We start from the raw sequence: 13,805 nt of genomic DNA, 5'->3' as shown, positions 1-13,805 counted from the left end.
ATACCAAGCAGCAAGGGTAAGGGGAGGATCCTGGACACAGCTGGGCCCTTGGGACAGCAGAGCTTCAACATGGGACTCCATGTCCATGGTGGGAGAGCAGTGGTTGTACACACAGGCACACTGTCCAGGCCCAGCAGGAACTTGTTTCCAGCCATGTCACTGCAGCTCACTGGAGACCCAGTAAGGAACTTGGAGTCAGTCAGGATTGCAGGGGTGTCATCATGGAGCTACTAGTTAAAGAACCCACCTACCAAGGTAGGAGACATAAAAGGCGCTGGTTTGATCCTTGAGTTGGGAAGATTCCCTGGAGGAGGGCATGGCAACCCACTCCAGTATTCTTGCCTGGAGAATCCCATGGACAGAAGAGCCTGGCAGGCTACAGTCCATAAGGTCAAAAAGAGTCGGTCATGGCTGAAACAACTGAGCATGCATGCACCTCTGGGCGCTAGTGGAACATCAGGAAGGAAGGCAAAAGCAGATCTGCCTGTTGGCCATTCACTTTGTGTAAAGCTGGGCTCCATCCGCCACAAGGTTGGGTTGCTTTGTTCTTGGAGTTTTCCTGATGCCTTAACTGGTTGTATGGAAGCTGAATGGTATGTGTATCAGAATAACACAGGAAACTTGCTAAAATGTGGATCAATCGCATCTTTATTCACTCCAAAGTTTGAATCCCACTTGAGACTCATTGTTTTTTTCTGAATGCCTGTAGAAATTCACATCTGATTACATCCATTTTGGTATTTTATTTTATAGCTTTTTATTCTTACTTCATTGTTGGGTGTGTATGTGAAGTCCCTATAATTTTGTTCTACACTTACATTGTCTAAATATTTCAAAGTTAGGGTAAATCCAAATTAAAAGAAGTTCTACACTTCTGGTACATTCTTGAATTAAAAAAAAATACACAAAAACCTTTCTAGTGGTAATTAAAGTATTAGACCATTACTATATTCTATTAAAAATAATTTCTACCTATAACTAGAAATAAGATTGTTAATACAGCCTTGGAAGAATGATAGAGTGAAACTTTGGATTATATTTGTAAGTATATAAAAAGTCTTCCTGCTAACAAGACATTTTTCTCCCAGATATTAAACTAACCATGAAGAAAATGATTATTAATACATGGTGCTCTTTTGTAAATATTCCCAATGTGGTTGGACCAGATGTTGAAAAGGAAATAAGAAGGATGGAAAATGGAGCATGCAGGTAAATGCACACTCTCTTCTACATATTTTTAATACCAGCCACCATTCTTAAGTTTGGATGGGCTTAACTGCAGTTTAAATTTTAATTTCAAACCTTGAACTTCATAATTTATTTAATTTAGTGAATTTGCTTCTACTTTGTGACAGCCTAACTTGTCTAACAAATGAATAGAGATATTATTGTGGGCATTCTTTAGAAGCACCTTTGCCAAATATTTCCTTTGTCACTGGCAGGACCTTTCCTCATGAAACATTTCACATCTAAAGGGACAACAGTGCCATGGAGAAATATGGGGAAGAAGAATAGTGTGAAATGCTAATGTGTTTTAAGAGTATGATTTAAAGTGGTCACGCTATAAATGAAGCGAACATGTATAAATATAGTTGAATTTATTTTTGGTGAAATGAAATGTTATTACAAGTTAATTTAAAAACCTGTATTTTTAGACCTAAAGTATAGGTATCAGGGCTACCCTGGTAGCTCAGACTGTAAAGAATCTGCCTGCAATGTGGGAGACCTGGGTTTAATCCTGGGTTGGGAAGATCCCCTGGAGGAGGGCATGGCAATCTGTTCCAGTGTTCTTGCCTGGAGAATCCTCATGGACAGAGGAGCCTGGCGCACTACAGTCCATGGGGTCCCAAAGAGTTGGACACGACTGAGCGACTAACCACATAGATATAAAGGGGGCTTCCCTGGTAGCTTAGCTGGTAAAGAATCCGCCTGCAATTCAGGAGACCCTGGTTTGATTCCTGGGTTGGGAAGATCCCCTGGAGAAGGGATAGGCTGCCCTCTCCAGTATCTTGCTTGGAAAATCCCCATGGACAGAGGAGCCTGGTTGGCTGTAGTCCATGGCATAGCAAAGAGTCAGACACAACTGAGTGACTGAGAACACACAATACATAGATATTATACTTTCCATCTGACAAACACTAACATTATCATCTCAGTTCATCAAACAATACAAATTTGAGAGTCCTAGAGAGTAGTTTCTTAATTACACATATTGTGCTGAATTGTGCATATACTCTAATTCTGTTCTTGAGAGTAAATTGCTACTTCTGCACAGTTTGCATTTCAGTCTTATTACACATTGTTGTCTGTGTTTGTTTGAGAGAGAAGAGATCCCCCAGTGAGAAATGTCGTTCCCCTATAATGGTTCAAAACGTTGATCTAATTCATCTTTGCCACCTTTTGGACCATAGCTCCTTTTCTGATGATGATGATGACAGTGCCTCTATATTTGAAGAATCAGAGAGTGAGAACCCCCATGCAAGGGATTCCTTTAGAAGTAATACACACGGAAGCGGACAACCATCACAGAGGTGAGCAATGTGATCGGTCCCTCCACACTTGTTTTTAAATTATTATTTAGATGAAAGAGAGGCACTATTCGTCCACTTGGTGGGCTTGGCAACCTTGATAAGCTTGGCAAACCTTCCTGCTGCCCAGCTACTCTGAAGTACATTCTGTTCCTTACTCTTTTCTTCTCTTGGGAATCTGCCGCTGCCTGATGATAATTTATGTTCTTGGGGCTCCAAGTCATAAACACACTTTCCAATCAGTTTCCCTGAGACCCGTGTCTATCCGTTAGGAAATCTCATACCTGAGTCCTCTCTGATTTCCTCCTCTTCTCTGATGCTTCTTCCAAGCAATTGTATGTGAGAGGGATTAGCTGTCTTTCTCTAAACTGCTCTCTCCCCTTCAACCCTACTTACAGGGAAGTCAAGTATTAGGGTGAGTATCGAGAAGAGAAAACTTCACAAATCCACCTCAAACTGTTGACTCTGAGAGTGTAAAAGAAGTGTAGTATTGGTGTGGATGAGGGGTTCCCATCCTATCATGCTTATTTACATTTTCTTTGGCTTTGTCCCTCTTTTTTCCCCTCTCCTCTTTCTTTCCCCACTAACCACCTTCAGTTTTCCTGTTGTTTTCATTTCTCTTATCTTCCATGACAGTCTAAGACTTAGATCTCTTGCTGAGAGTTAGCAGCATCCAAGTTGGCTCACTCAGGTTGTAGAGAACGGTAATGTGATCCATTGTAAGCACTGATGAATAGACATTTACTGATCGCTTTGATTCCCGGCACTAACATTCAGCAACTCACACTTCATGGAAGCTCTCTATTTTCAAAAATTGCCTAGGCACTATTAGTAATGGGTAGAAACTGGAAAGCATTTGTTCTTTGACTGTTTGCTTACCATGGACATTGTATATATGGTAACTACAAAGTCTTTACTGTATTTTTTCATTTCCCAGGGAGCAATACTTGCCTGGAGCCATTGCACTTTTTAATGTTAACAACAGCAGCAATAAGGAGCAGTAAGTATATCGGCAATAGAAAGCCAAACCTTTGTTTTTAAAGAAAACCAGTAAAAGGCATAAAAACGTCTGAATGTGTTAGACTCCAAATACTTATTTGGCAAACTCTATCTAATACAATTGCAAAGATATTTTTTTGTTTTGTCATTTGGTTATTTCCTTCTGAAAAATGGACCTAGCCATGTTAAAAGTAGTATGTGTTTATTTAAATACATGTAGGAAACCCTTGTCTAGAGCATATGTGCAATTGTACCTCCATGTGGTTAGGGTTAGGGTGGCTGACCAAATAAATGAAACGTTATTAATCGTCCTCATTCGAAGTCAATATGTCTTAGATCAAGTTTCCCAGGAGACAGTCTCTGGGATGGAGGCTTGTATATGGAGGTTTATTGGGAGTGCTTTCAGAAATGACACCTAGAAGGGAGTTAAGGGAGTAGGACCGGGTAGAGAGAGAAGCTGGGCTTCGTAAATAGAGTTGATGTGCCATGTGGCCCTTCAGAATTGTTCCATAGTTAGGTGATAGGACTGGGCTTTGTATGCATGCACGGTCATTGGATGAGGGCTGCCTCAGGAAGGGTGGCATAATTTTGAGCATGGTGGCTTCCTTCAGCCAAGGCCACCCAAGGGAGAGGGAAACTATAAGCTGGCAGTAACCGAAACTGGACAATGGCACTGGTCAAAGCCCTGAAGCGAAAAAGCAAATTAGTATCCATATTATAGAGCTCCGCGGTGTCTCAGCAGTAAAGAATCTGCCTGCAGTACAGGAAATGCAAGAGATGCGCATTCGATCCCTGGGCTGGGAAGAGCCCTTGGAGAAGGAAATAGTAATCCACTCCAGTATTCTTGCCTGGAAAATTCCATAAACAGAGGAGCCTAGCAGGCTACAGTCCACAGAGTTGCAAAAGAGTTAGACATGACTTAGCGACTGAGCACAGCATCCATAATATATATTGATTCAAGTCAGAATTATTTGATACCCTTTCTATGGTGTAATTAACTTGCCACCAAGTGACTGCTTTCCTCAAGTAATGGTGCTGTTTTAGAGTCATGACATTAGTCTTTGTAACTGGAAGGTTAGACAGTGTCAGCAGCAGTTAAATCACCTGGGTGAATGGGACCTCTGTGCTGGGCCCATACTTCATCTCCATCTCTGCCACCATGGTTGCTCCATTCATGTCCATGTTGTGATGTATATTCAGTAATGATTTACCCAGTCTTCCCTGTAAAGAGAATCAATGGATTTCAAAGGAGGAGAAGGGGACAACAGAGGATAAAATGGTTGGATGGCATCACTGACTCGATGGACCTGAGTTTGAGCAAGCTCTGGGAGTTGGTGATGGACAGGGAAGCCTGGCATGCTGCAGTCCATGGATTGCAAAGAGTTGGACTTGACTGAGCGACTGAACTGAACTGAACTGGAGAAATGACCACAAGCGGACATCTTTAGACCCAATGGAGGCCCCATGAATTACTACCAAACCACCATATGTCCCCCATTTTAATGGAGGGGGCATGATAATGCTTTAGTTCCTGGGTCTCAGTAAAAAACTTGGGTCCTCTGCCAAGCGGTTTTCAATGTATCTAGGCATTTTTTCCCCCTAGGGTGCGTGTCTGCATGCTAAGTCACTTCAGTCATGTCCAACTCTGCAACACTATGGACTGTAGCCCACCAGGCTCCTCTGTCCAGGGTGATTCTCCAGGCAAGAATACTGGAGTGGGTTACCATGCTTTCCACCAGGGGATCTTCCTGACCCAGGGATCCGACCTGTGTCTCCTATGACTCCTGCATTGCAGGCGGATTCTTGACTGCTGAGCCATCGGGGAAGCCCCACTAGGGTACAATTACCTAAGTAAATGACCATTGACTTTCTTTAGGGGAAAGACTGGGGAAATCATTACTGAATATACTTGTCATTGCTGTTGCAGTCCTTCTTCATGGGAGCTTGGCTTTTCCTCCAGTCAGTGGTTTCATTTTTGAAAGCTTACTCAGGTTTAGAAACTGTTCAAGGGGTTGTGACTTTTTATTGGGGTAACTTGCCCTCAACCTCCTGATCATCCATTCCTGGTTTGTTTTTTTTATTGTAAATGTTAAACAGTACCCTAACAAGTCATTGGGATGCCCACCTATCTAGGAACACAGTAGACTATTAACCCCTTCTATAGCTTTCTGTGGGTTAAAGGCCCTGGCTACTACGTGCACTTAACTGCTAATTACAACAATCAGCCCCACTTCTTTTCTGATGGGTAAGCACTGCTGCTGATCTCCATGATTCTAGATCCTGTCATCCCTATTGCTCTCAGGGAATCTGGTTCTATACCCAGGTCAGTGTCTCTCACTGCTCGCTGAAGTAAACAGAGGACAGCACCACTGAGCTGCTTAGTGATGCTGGTGAGAGGGGCAGTCCCTATCATTTTTGTATCCTCTCAGCCCTCTTAGGGAACACAATCAGTTGGTGACCTAGTTTCCTTACTTAGTATATTCATTTTAGCATGCCACTTCTCTGAATCTTTCTGATACCTCCTTCCACCATCTGCCATGACATTTTGTAATCTTTATGTCACTTAGCGTGAGCCATCACCTTTTCCAAACTTTTAAATGCCATCCAAGAAGGTGCCAGCACCATCTCCCAGGGTCTGTATGAGGACGTAAAATCCTGTATCATAGGAATGTACTCCTATAGCTGTAAATTCCATCTTATCTGACTTTATATTCTGTTCCTGTTTGTACATGACAACCTTAGGTGCCAAGCCCCAGCTCCTTGTCAATTTTATCTCCTGTTTCTCCTTGGTAGCAGTTTTCTACTTCCACTGGGCCATTCCTACCCAGATGAAGTTCATTTGTATATTTGCACCTGAAAGTTTCCCTCCCTTTAGCATTCTTCCTCTTCTTCTCAGCCTCTACAACTCTTACCTATACCTGGATGCCTACGTTTATTCCTACTTCTCTTTAACAGCATTCTCTGACTATCCCAGTAGTAATGAGATGATTGTTCATTCAACTCTGAATAATATATTTTCCCAAGACATCTGAGCCAACAATGACAGCCTACTATTACTTTTGCTCTGACTCCAGAATCCATTCTTCTGCTGACAGAGAAAGCCAACTGCAGAAAGAGGCCTCTAATCACATACTCTCCACTCAAGAAGAAACTGTACATAGACGATGATCTCAAATCCAGTGAATGATTCTAAGAACTGGAATTGTAATTCTGTTACCACAGAACTTTTTGACTGCTCATAAAAGATTGCTTCAGCCAGGATTACCCCTCTAGAGAAATGTCTTGACATTTTCTGGAAATCTCAAAGTTATTATTCAAGTATAAATCTAAGTGACATCAAGAAGCTGAAAGTTTAAGTAACCATTTTTTGGATATGTATTGAGACTTTGAAAGTGCACTCTTGCATCTGTTATTTTGTAAATTTCCCTCCCTGGGTTTATGCCTTTATCCACCTCCATTTTCTCCAAATTTCTACATGCACTAATTCCTGGGAATTTTTATTTGCTTCTTATCTGGGTATGTGTCTATTTTTGGTTGAACGCTCCATTAAGAGACCAGATTTCTGGTCTCTGAACGTGGGGGTGTGTCTTTGAACACAAAGCTCAGAATTCTTGCCCAATGCAGAGAAAAGTGAGTAAGAATGGAAGTCAGAACGTGATTTGTTTATGTGATGCAAACACTGTTTTTTCCTATAGAGAACCAAAAGAAAAGAAGAAAAAGAAAAAAGAAAAGAAGAGGTGAGACTTTGGCTTGAATGAACCCACATTTTTCTGCCCATAACGTTTTTGTATTTTACCAACTGTATCGCTCACTTTTTCAGCAAGCCAGATGATAAAAATGAAAATAAAAAGGACCCAGAAAAGAAAAAGAAGAAAGAAAAGGACAAAGACAAGAAAAAGAAAGAGGAGAAAGGCAAAGATAAAAAAGAGGAGTAAGTATTTTTAATGGCATTGAGATTGGAAGTAAATTTGTGATAGGTTTTGCATGCAGAGATAATTTCCCAGAAATTTACAGGAAAGAGGCCCTGTGTAAAGGCTAAATTGTTGTCAAATGTGAATTAATTTTTTTTCCAATTTCCATAAAATTAGCAATGGTAGTCTTAATCTTAATTTTCTCATCAAGAACTTTCAGTGTCATAGTTAATTTCCTTCCTCAAGCACGGATGAAGATAAACTTATTATTGGAACATATTTAGGATCCAGAGAAAATTGCATTTCTAGGCTCTTACCGTTATTCTTTTTATTTTGAAGTAAAAATTTAATAATGAACGTTTTTGAGTCATCCATACTATATGGCAAATAATCTAAAGTAAAGTAGTCTCATTACAAAAGCCATGCTTAAGAGTTAGAATTTCATAAGAATAAGACTGAGTGATGTTTTCCGAGCTATCTTTTTACTTTATAATTAAAGAAAAACTTGTTCTTTTAGCTTACTCAAAGAAAACACTATCAGACAATGGTTTAATTATTTGTGTCTGTTAGAAATTTGTTGATGTTGTATAAAGGGAAAAATCGTTAAAAATAATAGGCTTGATACCAGAAAGTTTTTTAAAATGTCATTTGATGGTATAGTTTCTTCCTTTCTTCTTTCTCTCATTCTCTACTTCTTCTCAATTCTTCATGCACACTTAAGGATGAGTACTTTTATTAGATTGTGTTATATTCTTCTCTCCATACAGATGAGAAAGAAGCCATGAGTTCCCCCTCACAATGTGGTCCCTGATTGTTATATTACCTGGTATGGGGAGTGGCAAAACCATCATTCTCCCACCACCCATAACCCTCCAAAGGGATCTGTGGAATATCCAGAGTTTGGCATGATCTATGCCGTTGTTCTTTCTCAGTAGCTGGAGTGATAGAAATGTCTGCAGCATCACAGTTAAATAAGGGCTTAGATAAAGTGTAAAGTATGGTTTAATGTGAGACTAATAATTTAACTATCCACCCCTCACTAACCACTTTCTTATGATTAATGCACTATGTCAAACTGGTCTTCCCACTGTGGAGTGAGCTTCTCCATCTTGTTTTTATATCATTAATTGTGGGTGATGGGTGTAACCATATTTGATATGTGAAATAAAAATCTTGTTTCTTGGTAACCTTCCCTTTATTTCTAATTGCTGGTAGAGAGAAGAAGGAAGTCGTGATTATTGATCCCTCAGGAAATACGTATTACAACTGGCTGTTCTGCATCACCTTACCTGTTATGTATAACTGGACCATGATTATTGCAAGGTGTCTGTATATTTTTATGGATCTCAACCACTTCTAGTTTCCAATTTCACTGACTTAACAGTTTGGCTTAGAAGAACTCTTTAGGACATACCTTTCTCCACCACCAGTTTTCTAGATGTTACATTCTCTGTGTTTTCCTAAGATCAAAAGTTCTTTGGTTTCCAATATCCTTGGAAATCCAGAACTGGGATGGGGGCATAGTTTTAAACTTTTGAATTGCTCAATCATTTAATTAGAGTTTTGGGAAAAACTTTTTATTTTCTTTGGCCTGCAAGAAAAAGAAAGTTGCCAAGACTGGAAAAAGATCAAGGATCTAGGTTTTATAGAGCAAGATGGGTTTCCCAAGTAGTATCTATGATTCCTTGTCTTTTAGACAGTGAACATCTCAGTTACCTAGGGCCAAGTGTGATTTCCTGAGGCACTCTGGGTAGAAACAGTCAGTATGAACCTGGTTATCAATGTGTATCACCAAAAATTATCAGTATTTTGACATTAGCTTGAGACATTTATTTTCATTTAATATTTTCACAAAGCTGACTGGTATAATGGAAAGAATGTTGAAATTCAGAAATGTGAAAAAACTAAATCTAACTCTCAGATTTGGGAATAAATTTGGGAAAACCATGGTTGAGTAAATGGATTCTAAGGACCCCTCCTCACCTTAGTGTATTATATTTCTCATCATGATAAAAATTATACAAAGAGGACTTTTATTTAAATTTATTTAAATCAGTCCCATTTCATTTTATTTATACAAGTTTTTCTTTTACAGAGCATGTTTTGATGAACTTCAGTCTGATTACCTAGAATACTGGCTTGTTTCTGATTACTTATCAGATATAGTCTATTTTCTTGATATGTTTGTACGGACAAGGACAGGTAAATATGTTTAATTTGGATATTTTGCAATTTCGTGCTTTTGTCTCCATGTTTAATTTGAAATTTATTAATTCAAATATTCTTAAAGAAAACAAAGAGTTGTTTGAGAAGAAAAGTCACCATTGAAAGCAAGAGTACCATATACTCACCCATAGGCTGGTGTGTGTTAGTTGCTCAATTGTGTCTTACTCTTTGCCACCCCATGGACTGTAGCCTGCCAAGTTCCTCTGTCCATGGACTCCTCCAGGCAAGAATATTGGAGTGGGTTCTCATTCCCTTCTCCAGGGGATCTTCTTGACTCAAGGATTGAACCTGGGTCTTCTGCACTGCAGAAGGTTCTTTACCATCTGAGCCACCAGGGAAGGCCAACCCACAGGCTTAGGCCACTCCAACTGATTCAGAAGGACATTACTAGCAACCTTCTGGATGTGGATTGATGGCTTTCCTCCATTAGCCTGTTCACTGGGTTTATACAAGGCAGGAGGAACAGAGAGAAGAGAAATATTCTGCAGCTCTGTGAGGAAAGGGTAATTGCTACTTAACAGAGGTACCTTGAAGAGACATGGGGAAAAGTTCATTGTACTTAGCAGAGCTGTCCTAGAAGTATTATAAGAAACAGGATATACATCCTTAATTCAACTTTATGGTTCATGGGGGGACATTATTGACCAATAATCTGGGCAGGATCTTATAGCTTCTTACTTAAGTATTCTTGTTAAATAGGTATAAGCTTATTGTTTCTATACTATTCTCTACATGCAAAGGTAACCTATGTATGCAGAGAATGGCTTTTAAGAATCCTTATGTAAAATAGTGACATTCTCTAGTATCATTTAAACAATATTTCAGTTCTGTTCTATGCACAGCTCTGGTAACCAAAATAGGAAGAGAAATAAAATTTTCCCTAGTGAAATATATCAAGCATTGAAATTCTGAGTTTAATACACAAGGCCCATGGTAGCAGCTTAAATGAAAGGAAGATCCTAGATGTCTAATTTAGCCTGGGGAAGGGCAAGAAAGAGATATGAAAATGAAGCCTCGAAGGAGATATGCTTCACATTGAAGGGGTAAGGCAAGACTATGCAGGATAGTCAAACAGCAAGGAAGATTACCCAAGCTTCAAGGGTGAGGCTGGGATTCTGACAAAAAAGTGGCATGAGGAATTAAACACAGTGCTAGAGCGTGCAGAAGACTTTGTATGAACACTATTTATAAAAAGAATAGCTTAACCTGGAGAAGACACTGAGCCTAGAGAAATTTGCATATATACCTCATAGATACATACATTGCATATAAACTCTTACTTTTGTACTTATAAAGCTTGATTTTTTATTTCTGCAAAAGAACATTTTCCACAGCCGTATGTTGATCTCATTACATTGCTGAAAGCGTATTTATTGAAATGAACTCTTGTTTTGAACTCAACGAAGTTGGTTGAAAGTTATTTTAGAAAAATTCACAATGGCATAAAAAGGAAAAACTTTTTTTTTTTCTATTTTAGGTTACCTAGAACAAGGACTACTGGTGAAGGAAGAGCGTAAACTCATAGAGAAGTATAAATCAACCTTTCAATTTAAACTTGATGTTCTATCAGTGATCCCAACTGATCTGCTATATATTAAGTTTGGCTGGAATTATCCAGAAATTAGATTAAACAGATTGTTAAGGATCTCTCGAATGTTTGAGTTCTTCCAGAGAACAGAAACACGGACAAACTACCCAAACATCTTCAGGATCTCCAACCTTGTCATGTACATCATCATCATCATCCATTGGAATGCGTGTGTGTACTTCTCTATTTCTAAAGCTATTGGGTTTGGAAATGACACATGGGTCTATCCTGATGTTAATGATCCTGATTTTGGCCGTTTGGCTAGAAAATATGTGTACAGTCTTTACTGGTCTACACTGACTTTGACCACTATTGGTGAAACACCGCCTCCCGTGAGGGATTCTGAGTATTTCTTTGTGGTTGCTGATTTCCTCATTGGAGTGTTAATTTTTGCCACCATTGTCGGTAACATAGGTTCTATGATTTCCAACATGAATGCAGCCAGGGCAGAATTTCAAGCAAGAATTGATGCGATCAAGCAATACATGCATTTTCGAAATGTAAGCAAAGATATGGAAAAGCGAGTTATTAAATGGTTCGACTATCTGTGGACCAACAAAAAAACAGTGGATGAGAGAGAAGTCCTGAAGTATCTACCTGATAAACTAAGAGCAGAGATTGCCATCAATGTTCACTTAGACACATTAAAAAAGGTGCGCATTTTTGCAGACTGTGAAGCTGGTCTGTTGGTGGAGTTGGTCTTGAAATTACAACCCCAAGTCTACAGTCCTGGAGATTACATTTGCAAGAAAGGGGATATTGGCCGAGAGATGTACATCATCAAGGAAGGCAAACTGGCCGTGGTGGCTGATGATGGGATCACTCAGTTTGTGGTATTGAGTGATGGCAGCTACTTTGGTGAAATCAGTATCCTTAATATTAAAGGTAGCAAAGCTGGCAATCGAAGAACAGCCAATATTAAAAGCATTGGCTACTCAGATCTATTCTGTCTCTCAAAAGATGACCTCATGGAAGCTCTAACTGAGTACCCAGATGCCAAAGGTATGCTAGAAGAGAAAGGGAAGCAAATCTTGATGAAAGATGGTCTATTGGACATAAACATTGCAAATGCTGGAAGTGATCCTAAAGATCTTGAAGAGAAGGTCACCCGAATGGAGAGCTCAGTAGACCTCCTGCAAACAAGGTTTGCTCGGATCCTGGCTGAGTATGAGTCAATGCAGCAGAAACTGAAGCAGAGACTAACCAAGGTTGAGAAATTCCTGAAACCACTTATTGACACAGAATTTTCAGCTATCGAAGGATCTGGAACTGAAAGCGGGCCCACAGACTCTACACAGGACTGAAAAGCTAGTTTTTCATAAGGACATTACTCAGGATCCTTTTGGTAATGTGATGAAGGTACCTGTAAGCTGGAAGACAAGGATGACTCAGCTGGGAATTTTTCCATAGGGAAAATATGCTTTGTTGCAGGGCACAAAGCCATACATTCACTTGCGAGGTACTGTGGTTAAAGAATCATCACACTTAGAATTTTTCACAGTGGATAACCTGCGAAGATATGAACCAATTAACTTGTCAGCATCTCTTATCTTCTAATTTTTTCACATATGGTCCTCTTATGTAACACTGTTTATAAAAGTGAACAAGCATCTCTCACTTTCAGACAATTTATATTGCTCAGGAGCAACTGAAAATTATCATGTACCTCATGTTCAGGATGATATTTAAAAAGAATTAGGGGGTTCATGTTTGGGAACACATGTAAGAATTAAAGATTTTAAAATTTAATAAAAAAAAAAGCTTATAAAAAAAAATAAATAAAAAGAATTAGAATGCAATAAAGTGAGATAAATCCTAAAGCTATAGAGAATATTATTTATTTGATAATTTAGTTGAGAGTTTAGGACATTTTAGAGCTTCCAAGTCATTTTAAAGACCTTCATCATTTACTCTAGAGCTTGGGAAGAATGGTTGAAAGAAACTTCTTACTGATATAAGCATGACAAATCATATTTATGTATGTGTGTATGTGTGTATATATATGTACACACGCACACACACATACATACACACATGGTGTGTGCTTGCTCAGTCATGTCTGACTCTTTGCAGCTGCATGGGCTGAAGTTCATCAGACTCCCCCATCCATTCTGTACATACACACACACACATGACTATGCTGTGCTTAGTTGTGTCTGGCTCTTTGTGACCCCATGCACTATAGCCCGCCAGGATCCTCTGTCCATGGAATTTTGCAGGCAAGAGTACTGGAATGGGTTGCCATTTCCTCCTCCAGGAGAACTTCTGGACCCAGGGATTGAACCTGCATCTCCTGCATTGCAAATGGATGCTTTAGTACTTGAGCCATCGAGTAAGCCTTGTTGTTGTTGTTGTTTTAGTTGCTCAGTCTTGTCTAACTCTTTTGCAACCCCATGGGCTATAGCCCACTAGGCCCTGTGTCCATGGGATTTCCCAGGCAAGAATACTGGAATGGGTTGCCATTTCCTTCTCCGGGGATCTTCCCGACCTAGGGCTCAAACCCACGTCTCCTGCATTGCAAGCAGGATCTTTACCACTGAACCACCTGGGAAG

General features: G+C 39.7%; 1 protein-coding gene across 1 annotated transcript; it reads left to right on the top strand.

The window, feature by feature from the left end:
- Positions 1-1,102: 1,102 nt before the first annotated feature.
- Positions 1,103-12,556, top strand: CNGA1 (cyclic nucleotide gated channel subunit alpha 1). Its single transcript, XM_068975596.1, has 8 exons — positions 1,103-1,209; positions 2,412-2,531; positions 3,466-3,528; positions 7,223-7,264; positions 7,348-7,458; positions 8,654-8,761; positions 9,534-9,640; positions 11,142-12,556. The coding sequence occupies exons 1-8, from the start codon at positions 1,103-1,105 to the stop codon at positions 12,554-12,556; spliced, it is 2,073 nt and encodes a 690-aa protein (XP_068831697.1).
- Positions 12,557-13,805: the final 1,249 nt, after the last annotated feature.

Source organism: Capricornis sumatraensis, chromosome 7 (assembly GCF_032405125.1).
Source record: "Capricornis sumatraensis isolate serow.1 chromosome 7, serow.2, whole genome shotgun sequence".
Lineage (NCBI taxonomy): Eukaryota > Metazoa > Chordata > Mammalia > Artiodactyla > Bovidae > Capricornis > Capricornis sumatraensis.
This window is presented reverse-complemented; position numbering and strand designations above follow the sequence as displayed.